This window comes from Dermacentor variabilis, chromosome 9 (assembly GCF_050947875.1).
Source record: "Dermacentor variabilis isolate Ectoservices chromosome 9, ASM5094787v1, whole genome shotgun sequence".
NCBI lineage: Eukaryota > Metazoa > Arthropoda > Arachnida > Ixodida > Ixodidae > Dermacentor > Dermacentor variabilis.
This window is the reverse complement of record NC_134576.1, coordinates 114,839,983-114,856,658: the sequence shown is the minus strand read 5'-3', so window position 1 is coordinate 114,856,658 and position 16,676 is coordinate 114,839,983. Positions and strand designations below refer to the sequence as shown.

At 46.0% G+C, this 16,676-nt stretch overlaps 1 protein-coding gene across 4 annotated transcripts in view; it reads left to right on the top strand.

Moving 5' to 3' along the window:
* The window catches only part of Creld (Cysteine rich with EGF like domains), a 40,445-nt gene that overhangs the window by 6,510 nt on the left and 17,259 nt on the right, over positions 1-16,676 (top strand). For all 4 annotated transcript variants that reach the window (XM_075669061.1, XM_075669062.1, XM_075669063.1 and 1 more), the window contains exons 5-8: positions 5,419-5,527; positions 9,105-9,193; positions 10,534-10,765; positions 16,306-16,398. In XM_075669061.1, coding sequence (XP_075525176.1) covers positions 5,419-5,527; positions 9,105-9,193; positions 10,534-10,765; positions 16,306-16,398 — 523 coding nt within the window. The remainder of the gene's footprint in view (positions 1-5,418; positions 5,528-9,104; positions 9,194-10,533; positions 10,766-16,305; positions 16,399-16,676) is intronic.

Here is a 16,676-nt window from a genome sequence, read left to right as displayed (position 1 = left end):
GGCTCATTCATTACAGTATAAGGTTTTGAAAATGTGCATCGCTACGGATGGTACTGGTGCAGCTCACCTGCGTTTTCAACCGTTCCTTGCCACATTGTATGGTGTGGGTAAGTGATGTCACTCAGACGAACTACCTGATTGGCTGCCCATGTTACGTCATCGGGAACGCTTTAAACATGCCGCTGCACTAAGCTTATGTTTGAGAGCATACATATGCATAGTATAATTTGTGTGCCCTTAAATATAAGTGTACCACGTAGTAAGGTAAACAGTAGCACTGACTTACCTGATGAGGCGTTCCAACTTGTGTCCTGATGAGGTAGCTCCTCTGTGGGGAAAATCACAAGTGGCGCGGAAACTTGCGACAAGCCCCCGGAGCTGCGTTGCCTGCCGCGGCGCAAGCGGGGCATGTTGTGTAGCAAGGCATAGTGGGTTTTATTTTTGTTGACTAGTTCGTTTGTTGTAGAGATATGTGTGCATATACGGTGTTGCCTGAGTGGCTCACTGTGTCTGCGTATGCTTGCGAGTACCGTTGTCCCCTGCCAAAGTTTGCTGAATAATTTGTTGCTTCTAAGTGCATAAAAGTTTACTGCTGTCCTCTCCCCTACTGTAGTGGCTGTTAAACTATCCGATTTTGTATGTTGGTATGATTTTACTAAAGTTGCATTCGTTAATAAAAGACTGGCAGAAAAGCTGTAATCTGCCGTACGTCTGTGTGCGTTCAGTAGATCTCTGAGAGAAAGTCCGATGTATAGCCTTGCTTATTTGAGCGCCTTTTGGATCTTGTCTGTGTTTGTGAATTTCAATTTATGGCATGTTTCAGCCTTTGTCGTGACATGCTTTAGCCGGCATGACACCAGGCCTTCATGCCTAGCTGCAGTTAAAGCTTTCGGGTGTGTTTACCACACACAACACATAGTTCACTGACCGGTGGCAGCAGTGCCCTACAATTCGTAAGGGAACATCGCAGACCCGCAGAAACATCGGCAGACTTTTGTTTTATGCTGGGATTGTGCGAACGTTATTCATGTTGCGGTCGTGAAGGAATAGTTCTGCGGAAACACGCAAGGTTTCGTGCCTGTGTTTGTAGCACTTGGCTACGTTCGGGTGGATGTCTCATTTTCCCTTTATTAATTGGTTGTGAAGAAAGTAGCAGGCGGGCACACACTTCCAGAACAGTTGCATGCAAATATTCTAACAAGTGGATATCCATAAAAAAAGCATTGTGAAGGCAATCGAACACGATTTTACAACGTGGCAAAATGTCCACCAGCAAGCCGCCATATTGAGTTAGACTTTGGTGTAGTGGTACCGTCTCCACACCTCCCATGCAGAAAGCGTGGGTTCAGTTACCAATGTCAATAAACATTCTTTCTTCTTCTTTTTAGATTCTAGGTTAGAAGAAATGTTATAAATCGCCCATTTCACCACATCCACAAGGTAGCGGCACTGCTTTCTTCTTTCGCTGATGGCTACAAAGAAATCTGACGAGCGTAACATACAGACAATTTGAAGTGTACATACTGTTAGATGTTTACATGTTAGCAGGCAATTGTCAAACCGAAATAATATTGGAAGCGCCACTGCATAGTTTGTACATTGCATCTGCGCCCGCAGCAATGTGGCGAACGCCCATGGCGGCATCCACACCTTTTCGCCTCATGTAGCGCAAGCCAGGGAACATTGGACGTTGTGCCACCATGTCTCCAACTGTTGTGCACAGTTCATCTTTAAATTTCACTCCATGTAGCTTGGGCTTCACGAGAAAAACGGCTTGGGAAAGAGATGTGGAAACACACTCGCGTCAGATCAACCTGAAGTAGACAACACTTGAATCACCGCTTGAAAGGAGGCGGGACATAGCGATGGCTGCATGGTGCAAAAGTTGAGGGGGGAATGCCGTGGCTTGAGAAGAGGTTAATGCTTAACCACTCGTGCCTGTGTTTTTGTAGTGCGCCAACACAAAATTCTTATGAGAAAGCATTCCTTGAGAGATACCTTCTGTGTCTAGCCATGCGACAAAAACTGTTTCAGGGACCGTCTCATTTATTTAAAACTAAAGCCTTTCTTCGCGAACCTTGCTGGGTTTCGTGACCGTGGTTGCGGCCTGGCTGTTAATAGGCCAACCAATCACAGTGTACGCACGCCACTGGGCTCCTTGAACCATCACCAGCTGGTGCTCCCATCTGCAGCGCTGGCTGTGCGGGGGCTAGAAAAAAAAAGAATCAGAAAACTTGCCTTTGCGCATCTGCGGCTGCACGGCAATGAGGAAGTAAATGATTCCTGCGGATAGAATGGATTTGAATTGCGCTACATACATATGCACATGCTGCCTCTGAAATCATGATGTGTTCGAGGGGTCCGTCGTGCTTGCTAGTATTGACAACACCGCTTAAGAAAAGGCTCAGTATAATTTGTGTGTGCCCCTGCTTGTGTGTGTATGTGTATGTACTTGTGTTTCGACTCTTCATACACTCACACAAAGATTAACAGATTTAGATGGGCTACTTGGTTGCGGGCTTGATGGAACATGGTTATAACGGTGTGTTTTGAGGACAGGACACAGAAAGAATGCGCAAAGAATGCAGATACCGAATGCACATGGACCAGCGCCTGTCCTGTGTGCATTCTTTCTGCGTCCTGTCATCAAAACACACCGTTATAACCATGTACTCACACAAAGCGTTGCTGAACATAGATTCTAACTCATTGGATCTGCTGCATTATTTATTCACTTTATCGATTGAAGATGACAGGAAAAAAGTATTGTGAGCACAGCTTGACTAACCCTGCCCCTTTATAGATATTGCAGGTGGCGAACATAGAACAAATCTCTAAACAAGCAAAAAAAAAAAGATAATGCAAAGTACAAATGGAAAGTCCACATTACAGTAAAAAATATAATGTTCAGCAGATGAAACAACAGATAACAGAAAGAGAAGGGGTGAAAAAAGAGTACATAGAAGCATTTACAGTATAAATGCAACCTTTGTCCATAAAGTTCCGAGACTGAGTCCATTAAAAAATGCGCTTAACATTGAAATCATTTGTGCAGCACCCTTTCGAATCTCCCTTGCAGTCTATACACAGCTTCCAACGCTTCTTGAGGTCTTGGAAACGGTTGGAAAATGCTTCTTTTGGCAGGGCTGTCAGCTCCTTTGTCGTGGCGTCTTGAATGGGCTCCACGCTCCCCGTCCAGCGACCTTTTAGGGCTCTCTTGGCACTAGGAAACAGGAAAAAAATCGCATGGGGAGAGGTCAGGCAAGTATGGCGGATGGGGAAGTACAGTAATGTTGTGCTTGGCGAGAAATTTTGTCACACTAAGAGCAGTGTGCGGCCTTGCGTTATCATGGAGAAGGCTCCATTGTCCAGATGCTCTAAAGTCAGGGCGACGGCGTCGCAGTGCATCACGCATGTGTTGGAGCACACAGATATAAAACTACTGACTCACCGTCTGCCCTTGTGGGACGAACTCATGGTGTATGACACCTTTGACATCCAAAAAAACTATCAGCATCATCTTTGTTTTGGTCTTCTTTCGCTGCACCTTTCTCGACGCCGGAGAGCTTGTGGACTGCCATTCGGCGCTCTGCCTCTTTGTTTGAGGATCGTATTGAAAACACCATGTTTCGTCTTCAGCAATGATGCTGTCCACGAATGCAGCATCCTTCTCTACCTCGGAGAGCAAATCAGCGCTCACTAATGCCCGCGTGTCCTTCTGGTCCTGTGTGAGGGAGTGCGGCACAAGTCTGACATTCAGCTTTCATTTCTTCAAGTTCTCACGCAAAATTTGGTGGCATGCCGTCTTACTAATGTCGAGAGCATCTGATAGCATGCGGACTGTAATGGTGCGATCTTGCTGTACAATCTCCCTGATCCGAGCCACGTTGTTTTCATTCCGTGAGGTTGCAGGGCGCCCCTGCCTTGTGTAGTCTTTCTCCGACATTCTCCCCGAAACAAACCTCTGGTGCCGATCGGAAACTCGCGCCTGCGATAATGTCTCCTTGGCCTAAGCGTCACGAAGGAGCTCATACATCTGTGTGGCTGTCTTGCCAAGCTTCACACAGAATTTTATGTTTACAAGCTGTTTAGTTGGACGTCCGTCTCTCCACATTCACTCACAGATGTTATGCGCAGACGGCTAGTGACAACATATTTTTCTACATGTAGCGCCATCTAGCAGCTGCCACAGCAATTAACATAAATAGCTCAGGTTAGCCCGAAAAGATGGCGCTACACATACGCACCAACATTTGTTTTGGGGAATCATTTCTGGAGAAGAAAATAAATCAGTCTCGAAACTTTGCGGACAAAGGTTATACGTTGCTTTTAGGGTGACAAAGTTGGTACAACACATGTTATCATTTATTCAAAAAAGAAATTCGAATGAATCGTATCATATGAGGCCATATCAGGTGACCACTTTAGTGTACACAATAACTTTTGCAAGCGTTCACTTGACTTGGCACCAGCCGCGTCGGTGTCTACTAGTTATGCGTTTCCTCGCACAGTGTCAAGCCTGCTGTCTTCGGACGGTACCAAGAAAACTGTTGCCTGAAGGAGCCAACCCGCCTAGTGCTGGGTCACTTGAAATCTCGTAAAAGTAATTGAATGGAATTGAATTTATTCTGCTACAAAGTTGCGAGGATGACCAGGCAAAAGAGCTGCACGCTGCAGCTTGAGAGAAACCTGGCCACCTCGTACACAGGGTAGCTTTGTAATGATTGATGGAAAGTGTGCATTTCCACACCACTTAATAAACAAAAAAAAGAGAGAAAGAAAGAAAAATATACAAAAGAAAAAAAAATGTCGTACGGAAAGACACAAGAACTATGATCAGATGACATAAACAAAATATTGTCGAAGAATTTCAAACAGCTCTTTGAAATAGGTGTGGTAGTGTTGAAACAAACTGCATCCCGAAAGTGATCATATTACCGAAAGTGATCGACCGAGAATGCCGCTCCATGATCAGAGGGTACATATAAATACAGTAGATGGCATTATTGTTCCCAGATTGACAAATCAAAGGTCTCAACATTTAGGCCCACAAAGCTCTAGCACCATTCCGCATTGAGAAAAAATACTTGTTCACCTTTATTCCTGGCCATGAACAACAATATTTAATGTAATATTAAGAGTAAAGATTGATTGATATAGTGACCACGTAGTTTTGCGATTTGCTGAACCAGCCACAACTGAACACAACGGGCTTGATGTTAAAATTCCCATGATTAAGTCAGAATTCTGAGACATCAAATTCAACATAGCAAAAATGATACGTTTGGCTTTGTGGGGTTGAAGAAACAATTTCCTCAATTCAAAAGGTGGTGGAAAGGGGGAAAATACAGTGACAGCATATTTGCACGACTCTCTTTTCTTTTTTTTGACTTTGTTGTTCTGTGATGACTCACACAGTGCAGAAACATGGCAGCACAGTATGAGGAACACTTGGAAGAGTGGTGGTTTGAGCACCAGGAAAAGGAGCCCGATCTGCACAAGTATTTGTGCATCGACCAGGCTAAAGGTACGACAGTGTTTCTTCTTGCAGATGATTTCTTCTCTGTCCGATTGCATTCGTCAAAGGATGAGCTGGTGAACTGGTTAGTTAGGCATGGGCCACCATCCTGTTTGCGGTTGTTGTGAGCTGTTTGAGAAATGCAGAATACCAAACGTACACTGGCCTGTTCAGACGACATGTGGGTCATAGGTGGCGATAAAATGTTGAGAGATGACAATGGACTATAGGTACAATTAAATTTATTCTGCGAAGGTAGAGCTTGCTGGCTTCGTCCTTTTCCTATTGCCGGAATTGGAGGGATGCAACATTTTTCTGGTGAAAAAGTCGGATGTGCATCAGATTTCTCTTTTATGTAGGAGCTCTAGTGTGATATCTACATTAGTTTTCTACTTTTAGCACGCAGAAAGTGGGTGCGCATGTGATTCGGGTGCTTGTTTGAACCGGGCAAATATATTACCAAATGAATCGGCAGTTTAAGACTTCAGTGCTTTTCCTGCCTTCTGTTTACTTCGATGCACTGGATAATTACACCAATTTGACCAGTCCTGTCGGGGTTTAACGAAAATTGAATGTATTATAGCCCCATCTATACAACCCCTACAGCTGCATCGATGGCTGGCTCTGTTCTCTATGGAATCACGCTGTGAAAAAAAATAAAATAAAATAAAAACAAGCACTACTTAGATATACTCGGTGCAACAACCTTACACCTTCAAGTGCATAATTCCCTTATTAAACTAAAGCTTTCTATGCCTTCTTTCCCAACCTCTGGCTTTGATTGCCTTCTTGCCGAGTAATGTGGGCTGATTCTGGAGACAGTGTAGCGGCAGTATGGGCTCATCTCAGAGATCCGCATACATGTGGGTCGCACTGCGGGGGTCTCCGCCTCTTGCCATGCTTGCACATAACTGCCGTGCTGCAAAGTACGGCGCAGTGCCTAATTAGCCACTTCACAAAATTTTCGCTTGACATAGACTTGAGCTTATGTGCTGGATCTGCCTATATAAAAAATAAAATTGTCTGTTGCAATTTCTCAGTTCTGCTCCCATGAGGTTACACTTTTACTTGCTGTTCGGCTAAGGCATGCGTGTTTCTACACTTGGCATTCACTGTTGTTTTATTTTGCAGTGAAGTGCTGGTTATTCATGTTCTTTTGCTCCGTGGTTTTGCTCTAGAGGAAGGAACAGAACCAGCCTAACTAGTACTATCGTGGAGAAGTGGCTTGCACTTTTGCTGAAGCGAAACCAGACCCACTCCAGTAGCGCAGTACTGTCTATGCTGTTTCAGCACGAGGTTACGGGTTTGACTCCCGGCAGCTGTGGCCTCAGGGGGATGCAGGCAGAATGTCTCAGAGCCCCGTGTTTCTCAAGGGCATGAAGCACCATCGCTGAGCAAGTCAGCGAGGCGACACAACTCGGCAGTTCATTTGCATTATTTGATAAGCACTTGCTATACTGCCCCTCGCAGCTGTAAATCCAGTCAGCTGAGGAGCTGGTAAATGAGGAACTATTGCTTTCAGTTACCTTGTGCATTGTGACAATGATAGTGAAACACCACAATAACGAGTTGCCATATGTGTGCAGGGTGTCGTGTCTCTTGAAGGAGAGAAGTGTGATACCACACTGAATATAAGTCGATCCGAATAGTGAAGACTATTTTAGTCCCGTGTTAAATTTCGAACGTATTCACAGGACCCTAGTAATTTACTAAAAAAACTTATTTTTCTCTTTAGTGTCCCTTTAAAGGGAAGCTGAAGAGTTTTCCAGAAAAAATTTGTGAAGAGCTGTAGGTGATGGTTTTCAACCCTCGGAATCAGAATATCGCATTGAAATTGAGCGAAAGAAAGCGCAAACACATTTTATTTCGATAGAAAGTGCAGCAGCAGACTCGGGCAGCTCGCGCGCCTTGTTTCCGCCTGTGATTGGTTGGGCGCCTCGTGACGTCAATATCGGTGTTCGTCCGGACGGGCCGCTGCCGCCACACAAGAAGCACGGTGCAAGGTGGTTTGGCGCTGTGGTTTGGTGAGACGGTAATGGTAAATTTCGAGAGCTTGCGTTTCTCTGAGGAGTTCGGTGTTGCTCCCTACATGTATACATAGTCGGCCTCTCCAAGAAACAAAAGATACTGGTAGCAAGCAGTACTTTCGACGCGAACGAAAGCAAAGTGCTAGCATCTCCTCGTATTAGAAATGTTCTTTGGTGAGTATGTTTTTTGCAAAGGTGTATTCAGTGATCCAGTGAGTTCATTTCCGGGCAAACAACTATACTGTTATGTTCCTGCATGTCTCCTCGTGGAATGTAAGGAGGGATGTGATCGTCAGCATTTGTGCGCTGCCCCAAAGCTGTCGGCAATCTACACAGACGGTTTACATGCGGGAAAAGTTTTCCGGCTCTTGTAGCACGTGTAGTGGCCTTCATCAGCGCACCATCCGCACGCTAATCATAACCGGAGCCGTAAAGGCGGCGAATTCCATCGGCTACATGAGACAGCCAAGCCTCTCTGTACGCGAGGGGGAGCGCAGCGTCCTGGCGTGCACCGGCTTTCAAACACATGAAAACTTTACACTTGCACTGCATTATGGTAGCTTCATGTTGGCTGTTTCATAACACACGTGCGAATAGAAAATTAACGGCGGTTTGCGACGAAACCTGCGTCAAGGGTGGGAGATGAACATGTACCTTCTGTTCAGCGTGTTAACATGAAGGAGCTAGCAATAAATCAAAATCCAGGTTTGGACGAGTTCGTGTATTCATAAGGTCTTCCAAGACCGGTTACCATCCGTCCGCCCACACCCATCCTGCCTTTGTGCGTTCGTTGCCCCGACCTTTCTTGCGCTGCGTTTAGAAAGCCTGCTAGCAGAAAGTCGTACTCTCACTCATTCGTGCCTTATTGATAAACTCTGGTAGTAATCGTCGTCACGGAAGTGGTTAGTGCACAGCACTGTTGTTCTTGAGCGCTTGAAATTCTTTCGGTTCACAGCAGCCTCCCACTTAGCTGCAAGCTTCTTGTCTTGCGGGGAGTAATGGAACATCGTCGTGGCTGCTGGTGTTTGTGCAAGCGTAGGCTGCACAGAACGCCAGCATGATCAGCCCACCACTTCAATTGATGCTGCGCACGTCAACTACCACTCCACATACACACAAACAAAGGAATGCGGGCTCGAACGAGGCAGATTATGACGGCACGCACACAGAAACAAGCATGGTCAGGCACGGTCACGGAGACTGCGAAGGAGCGGAACACCAGTGTCGACGTCACTAGGGCGCATTTCCGGTCTCCGTTCGCATCGTCAGCGTCAGCAGCAGCGCGCGGTGCTTGACAGGGGGCGGAGCGACAGCGCAATTTTAACTGGTGATTACGTCATTCCTAAGTGAGAAATCCCGCCCAAAATTTTACGTGCATGGTTTATAAGGTTCCCGCATCCGTATATGAGTGGCTTATTGAATTCGACAGACTCTTCAGTTTCCCTTTAAATGAGTGCTCATGGTGAGAAAGGTAGTTGGCGATAGAGTTTACTTGTGGTAGGCTAGTTGCTGAACCTTGACCCTTACTTTGTGCTTGCTTCTTCATCTCTCCCTCGTAGCTTGCTGCCCGGAAAACCACTATGGCCCCAACTGCGATCCTTGCACTGGAGGAGCAGAGAGCCCATGCAACGGACACGGGAGGTGTAAAGTAAGCATTTGGGTTTTTGTGTGTACTCTTCTATTTGTACTTGACCGTCATGTGTGCTGTGTTTCTGCCACTTAGTTTGTGTTGAAGTGAGAGGCAGCATGAAGGTTAATTCGCAGCACTGCTGCTGCCGCTCTTACTCTTGCCAATGTTTTGACGGTGAGTGTCCGCGGTCGTCGAGCGAGATGTGTTTATGTTTTCCTGTGTGCGCATGATGCCACGCTTGTTAATTTAGTTACTAAGCGATGGTGTAAGAGTTTATACGTCCAATAAAGCTATCGTTACTTCGTATAGCTGTCTAATGATTTGCTATCGCAATCGATACTTCGCCTTTTGGGCAAAAGTGCAACTTTTTCTCATTTCTTTTTTTCCCCAAAAAAGTTATGAAAAAGGTTCTACTCTATAGTTCGTCCATGGGGATCTCTAAACCATGCAGAGCTGCTAATAAAGGTGCACATATATTTAGTGGTTTTATTTCAGCACGACATGTTACATACAAGCTTCTGCATAACTTGCGGAGCGCTGCCAAGTAAGTGCTTATAACGGAACTTTGTCTGCCACAGGCATTTAAATTCATGTCTGCGGGGGTATGCACATCAGAGTGGGACACTAACTGCACTAACACATAGCTTTGGTGCTTGGTAATTTGTGCAAGGCGTTGTATCCCACACAGACTCTTGAGAGTGGTGAGTCTGAGTATGTATTTCAGAAGCCACACTATGCAGTACCGTAGTAGACAGGGGCCACAATGGGTTCATTACAAGGAAGTTGTTCCTCAGGTGGCATTGTTGGGTGTAATGGGCACGAAGATACTAGTGGTGCGGCGCCTTACTGCCTGCTGTTTGTAGCTCGTGGGTTGGTGCTTCTCGGCAGTTTTCCTGCAAGACGGCAAGGTTCGGGTGCTATTTTTGTCGCTGCCACCCAAGCTAAGCACCATGAGCACTTTGCACAGGCACCGTCATAGCAATGTGAGGGTGCCTGGCTGTCGAAGCACCTTGCATAGAACCGATATGGACGACAGCGAACGGACAGCAAAAGCGCACGCTATTTCGTGCATGCGCGAGTGGCTTGAGACCGCTTGAGATCTTGGCTACTGTCACATGACTCTCATGCCAGCAAGATGACGATGGGTGTTGCCAGTGCGTTACTACTTGCCACATGATGGTGCCGACTCACGGCATGCCATTGCGGGAAATGTGCCGCTAGTGTGTTTTAGCCTTGAGTGCCTGCTGTCGTTACAGTAAATGAACTCAGTGTCAGAAAAAATGCTGAAGTCGGCTGCTCTTTCTCTTCTTTTTTTTCTTGTTCTGCCAAAATACTCTGTTCTTTCCTTCCTTTGACAGGGCTCCGGAACACGCAAGGGCAACGGCAAGTGTGACTGCCACCAGGGTTACACGGGCGAGCTGTGCGATGCCTGCACGGAGGGCTACTACGAGGACAAGCCGGGTGCCAATGGTACCAAAACATGCACCAAATGCGACCCGTCGTGCAAAGGTCCTTGCACTGAGGGTGGCCCGAAGGCGTGCAAGGAGTGCGTTGCGGGCTACGTCATGAATGAGGAGCTGGGATGCGTGGGTGAGTTTTATGAAGTGCATGCTCATCCGAAGTGACACACACACTGGAGTCAGGGAGAGCACAGGGGAAGTTACCTGTTGGGTTTAAAGGGCTTAAATATCGGGTCTAAATTTCACTTTTGTCAAATATGTTATGAATGAGTAGTACAGTTAAACCTCAATACAACGAACTTCAATATAATGAAGTGTGTTTGTGTGTGATTATAACATAACGAAATTTTGCTACCGCCGCAAATGAATTCCGAGACAATAAGTGGAAACTTCTGCGTACGCGGATGGTCAAACGATTGAATTACTAGTGGCTGCTTGCAAATGCACCTCTCAAATCGCGTGCCATGCGACAAGAGCGACCGCCGAAGTGGAGCTACATCATGTTCCGTATAGAGCCCAAGTGCAATAAGATCCTATCGCGCCCCGCGCACTGTGTGCTTTAGGTGCGAGTGAAAGTGTGCGAGGGTGAGACAAGATGATGGCTTCATGGAGAGTAAAGGCAAGAAGGAGGAGGGGAGCAAGCTTGCAGTAACACGATCAAGCGCGCGCGAGGGGACGGGTGTGCGGAATTTGGGTAAGTTGGCACGTGTCTCGATTTCTGCTGCGCTTCTCGGCTGTGGCAGCGCATGGATTTAGCGCAAGTGAGTGCATACGCATCCGGGTGCCGCGCTTTAGACGTAATCTGCTGCATGCACAAAGAGCGGGCGTGCCGAGAGGGCATGGCACCTTGTAAGCTTTCTCCCAGTGCATTGCATTTAGTATTGGAGGTTGTGTAATCTCGGGTTTCGGTGACCCGTTGGAGCGAGAGGCAGACGAACCATTCACTCCCCACTGCCAGCGCTTTTCCTGATAGCATCGTCCCTGCGAGGGCCACGCTATCAGGCACGGGGGGTGGAGTCCACGCAAAAGAGCGGCTAGCTTCGCTTAATTCACACCGCCCATTTGCAGATATTGTCAACGTACTTGGCATAAAACCGTATCATTCGTCACTGACTCCCAAATTTATTTAGAATTAATTATTTTCTCATTCAATTTTGCTTTTTTCGATTGCCCGATAATTAGGAAAATTGTGTGGACCCTCTCTGTGTAAGCAAAATTGACCGGCGACTGTACTCATTTGCACAAAAGGTCGGATCTCAATACAATGAAACTTCAATATAAAGACGCAAATTGCCGATTTTGCAGACTTCGTTATATTGAGGTTTAACTGTATATACCACTGAACCTACCTTTGCAAAGCTGCAGAGCTGGTAATTCTATAATTTTCTGTTAGCAGCCTAACTTTTTTTCTGTTAGCAGCACCTAAGGAAACCATCAGTGTAAACTGATGGTGTCGCTATGACACAAGTCGCAGCACACCGCGTCCAGGCGTTCAAGCTAGCTTGTACTGCCACGTCTGGAGAACCACTGAGGCCACTCAGAGCACGCAGTAGTCAGACCATCTCGACGGTGAGAGTGCTTGTCTTGGCACCCTGTGGCGGCCGCGAGATCCACGCTGCACAGCAGCATGGCCCCTGAGATGGCACGGGTTCACCCTCGTGATCTCGCAGGTCATGCCAAGGAGCCATGCGATAGGTCATGTGTCACTTCCTGCCAGCGGCAAGTGGTGGTGGTGGTGCTTTTAAATTTTGGGTATCAAAAACGGCTATTCTTCAAGTATGTATTGTGATGCTTTCGCTCATGTTTCAGACGTCAAATTATTGCATAAAGGCGGCCCCATATCTACATTATCTTAAACTATGCTGTTTATGCGGTCCAAAATTTTGTCGCAGTTGACCTTTAAAGGGTCTGTGAAGTGGGTTTTTTTTTTTTTTGTACGCCTAGACACAGAGGGTATCTCTCAAGGAACGCTTTTTCAAAAGAATTTTGTGTCGGTGCGCTATAATGGCACAAGTACGAGTGGTTTCACCTTACCCTCTCCTCAAGCCGTGGCATTTCCTCTCAACTTTTACTGTCCCACTTCCTTCATGTGGTGGGGCAGATGTCTATTTTGACTTGATCTTTAACCGAGTTTGTTCCTGCATCTCTATTCTGTGCAGTTTTTATCGTTAAGCATGGGCTATGTGGAACGAAATTTCAAGGCAACCTTTGCACAAGGGTTTGCTGGTTGGGCTTCCTGGCAAGCCAGCAAACAATGTTTGCTGGCTTGCGCTACATGAAGCCAAAGAAGACGGAAGTTGCTACAGGCATTCGCCGCACTGCTGCAAGTGTATGTGCATTTGGAAAGGTTGGATGCGCTTTGTATACGATCACAAGGAAGAAGACGGGACTTCCTTGTGATCGTCTACAAAGCGCATCCAATCTTTCCAAATACAATGAATCAACTTGCCCAAGAACATATTCTGCGAAGTGTATATGCGCTGTGGAAACTACAAAGTAGCTGTTTCTGCTATTATTTTGGTTCGATAATCGCCTGATAACATGTAAATATTTAATTATACATATGTTTACGATTATATGATACATATGTAATGATACATATGTAAGATTTCTTTGCAGCCATCAGTAAAATAAAATTGCCGCTAACTTGTAAATATGATGAAATAAACTATTTATATAATGTTTGTTCCACTCTAGAAATAAGAAACAATAGGAAAAAAAAACTGAGTTGATAATAGGGAATTGAACACAAGCTTTCTGCATTGGAAGTGGCGATCTTACCTCTCCATCAGTCTTACTCAAGATGGTGGCTTTCTGGTGTAGGCTTTAACCCATTGTAAGGCACATTCACATGCCTTTGCAATGCTTTTTGTTTTCTGAATGTCTGTTTGTTAGGATGTTTTTCTGCTACCATTCTGGGTAAATTAAGCACAAAGCTTGGTTCTCTGACAAATGCACAACTTGCGGTTACTTCTAAAAGCGCCTTTCTTTTAAAAACTGCGGGTGATTGCTTTGTTGACCAAGACAGTTGGCATTTACATTGACGTGCAACACTCACAGCTTCTACAGTGTGTAGTCACTGCAATTTGCTCCCTGCACCAACCTGCAGTGCGAGGTGAGCGCAATGCAGTGCTGGTACCATTCAGGTTCCTGTTGCCAAAGAAGATATCGCTGCTCTCATTTTCAATTGGGAACCGCTTATAGTCCCAACGGCTGCCCCTGGAAGAACTGTAGAAGACGGTCCACATTTTTAGGGGAAGAGGGCCATTGGTTTGAAGACACATCCCTACTTAATGCATTCGTGTACTTATTTTTAAGAATACACATGTTACAGTCGAACCCGACTATATTGAACCTGCTTACATCGGATTATCCTGTATGTCGAACAATTTCTGAACACGGTATAATTACAACAAGTATATACATACAGTACAATCTCGGTGATACGAATCTCAAGTGGAGGTGAAAATATTTGTATCACCCGAAATTTCGTATCGCCAAAGAATGAGCGAAATCCATCCCGAAACCATGAGACACGCACAAAAGAACGCACGCTAGCCTCGGGCAACAACAAAGTAAAAAAGGGGGGGGAAGACGCCACCCCCAAAAATTAGAGAGAGAGAGAGAGAGAGAGAGAGAGAGAAAGCTTTGCTTGCCTCGTTAGCCTCCCTGCTGCCGCGGAATCCCAAACCGGCACTGGCGCTCGCTGCACCGATAGCCGCTCGACGGTTGCAGTACCGAAGTTTATATCAGCCAGCGCGACGCAGAAAAGTGTTTGGAACATCCGAATTTTGGCCCATTGTACACAATGCATTTCAACGGGGGAATTTTACAAATTCGTACCAGCCGGGTTTGTATCACCGAGATTCTACTGTACGGCAAAAATTATGCTTACATTGGACAAATATAGTAGCGACTCCCGATATATCAAAGGTCAAGCGGCGCAAAAGTGCCCCAGAAGTTGGCGTTCCCTTGCGGCGGTGGGGTAGCCTGCCAACACATCCCGAAAGTGGTTTAGCCCCGTGGTGCGGCTCCATCCACCCGCTCTCCCTACCGTGACCACACCGCGTCGGACGAGCAATCGAAACCCGCAGCGCTTGCTCAGACAGCCTATCAGAGGCTCTTGTGCCCTCGTCATGCAACATGTTTTTTCCTTCCTCCATATGCAAGATGGTGCGAGTTGTCTCGTTGCTTTTCTCATTCATTGGGTTTGTGCCTTATGGGCCTTCTTTCGCAATGTTGCCGTGATGGCCAGCACGAAGCGGCAGAATTTGCGTTTTGCCATGAACCTCGAAATCGTAGATCGAGTTGAACACGGTTTGGATGTCACCGCAGTGTACGAGATTTCGAGGAGCACTCTTGGCACAAGCTTGAAGAATAAGGGGGAGATCGGGGCTAAAGCAGACAAACAACTTGGTGCCCATGGTGCCCGACGCATAGGCACGGCCGTGTATAAGCAGTTGAGGCAGCCATGTACAAGTGGTTCATTCGAAACTGCTTCAGACATGCTGGCTTGCGCATGCCCAGTGATGACTGAAAATTTGTACAAAATTGTCAAAATCGTTTCAGGGTCTCTTTAACAAAGAAGACTTGAGGAGGAGGAGGTAGGAACTGTGTATTGAGTGATAGTATGAGAAATTGTAGGCATAGTTTTAACATTAAGAGACGGGAAGACAGTGATGGGACTTAGAGAGCAAACAGGGTAGCCAATCTTCTTGTTGAGGATAAGAGGAAGGAATGGATTTGGGCAGGCCATGTAATGTATAGATTGTATAACTGGTGGTCTATTAGAGTTACAGAATGGGTGCCAAGGGAAGACAAGCGTGGTCGAGGATGGCAGAGGATGAGGTCGTGTGATGAGATTGGATAATTTGCAGGCATTGGGTACAGAGTTAGCTGATGCAAGACAGGGGGCAGTTGTATATCGTTGGGAAAGTCTGTCATCTCACGTTGGACATAATAACTAGGCTGATGATGAAGATGGTGGCATGAAATTTGTGTCTTTTCTTTCCTAAGGGGTAGCTTTTGACTTGGTAATTATGGTATGCAGCTTGACTTCACAGGAGGTGCAATAAGTTATCAATTAGATTGCCTTATATAGCAGCACGTTCAATATCTGTGTCATGTCAAGCAGAGCCTCAGGCTTCAAATGGGCAGTCTGTTACATGTCATAGGAATTGAAGGTGGTGATTTTGGGGAGCTTGCAAACCACTGATGTGCTCTGGAGCCAGAATGGTGCAATGGTTACAGGCTGCACCATGACTGAATGCAACATCGTCTGCTGAATTACTCATTTTCAAGCATTGTATAAGTTGCGTGCAGGATGCAGGAGGGGACACTGGTAGGGGTCCATTTAACTGATGCAGCATGCTTTCATGTTCGAACTGAATAAGTATTTCTTCTATAGCCAACGTATGGTTTTTCGCCGGTACTTTCCAGTGCATTCAAATTAAGCAAGAAATCAAAGGAAGCCAGGTTGAATTAATGAGAGTTGACTGTACATGCTAATGTTTTCCTTTGTTTTATGCTGTGTTTGTCTCCTTCACATGCTGCTAGCTCGTAGGTCTGACAGAATCCATGTAGGGTTGTTCCTTAAACATCAGACACCATTGCCTTGACACGTTTTGTGCATCGTTTTAAAATGTGGCTTTCCTTCTTCCCGCCCTTTAGACATCGACGAGTGCATCGAATCTACGGAGGATCTCTGTGCAAAAGAGAGAAACACGTTCTGTGCCAACACGCAAGGCTCCTACAAGTGCATGAGTGAGTAGCGCCCTGTTGTTTTACATGCCTTCGCTGAGCGTACACTTCTTCAAGGTTGCCAGCTTTGATGTCAAATTAAAACATCTCAAAAGCGTTTCCCAACCTTTATGCCTGCTAAGCATCATTCGTTTATGTGCGAGAAACTAGTAGTAGTAGAGTTTCTTCAGTGTCAGTACTCTTTATTGTGGCTCTCCAGCAACATTGAGCAGTTCTTCAAATTGTAGAAATACTGCACACACCTGTAGTTTTTGAACGCTGCTTGTTTACCAGTTCATTCA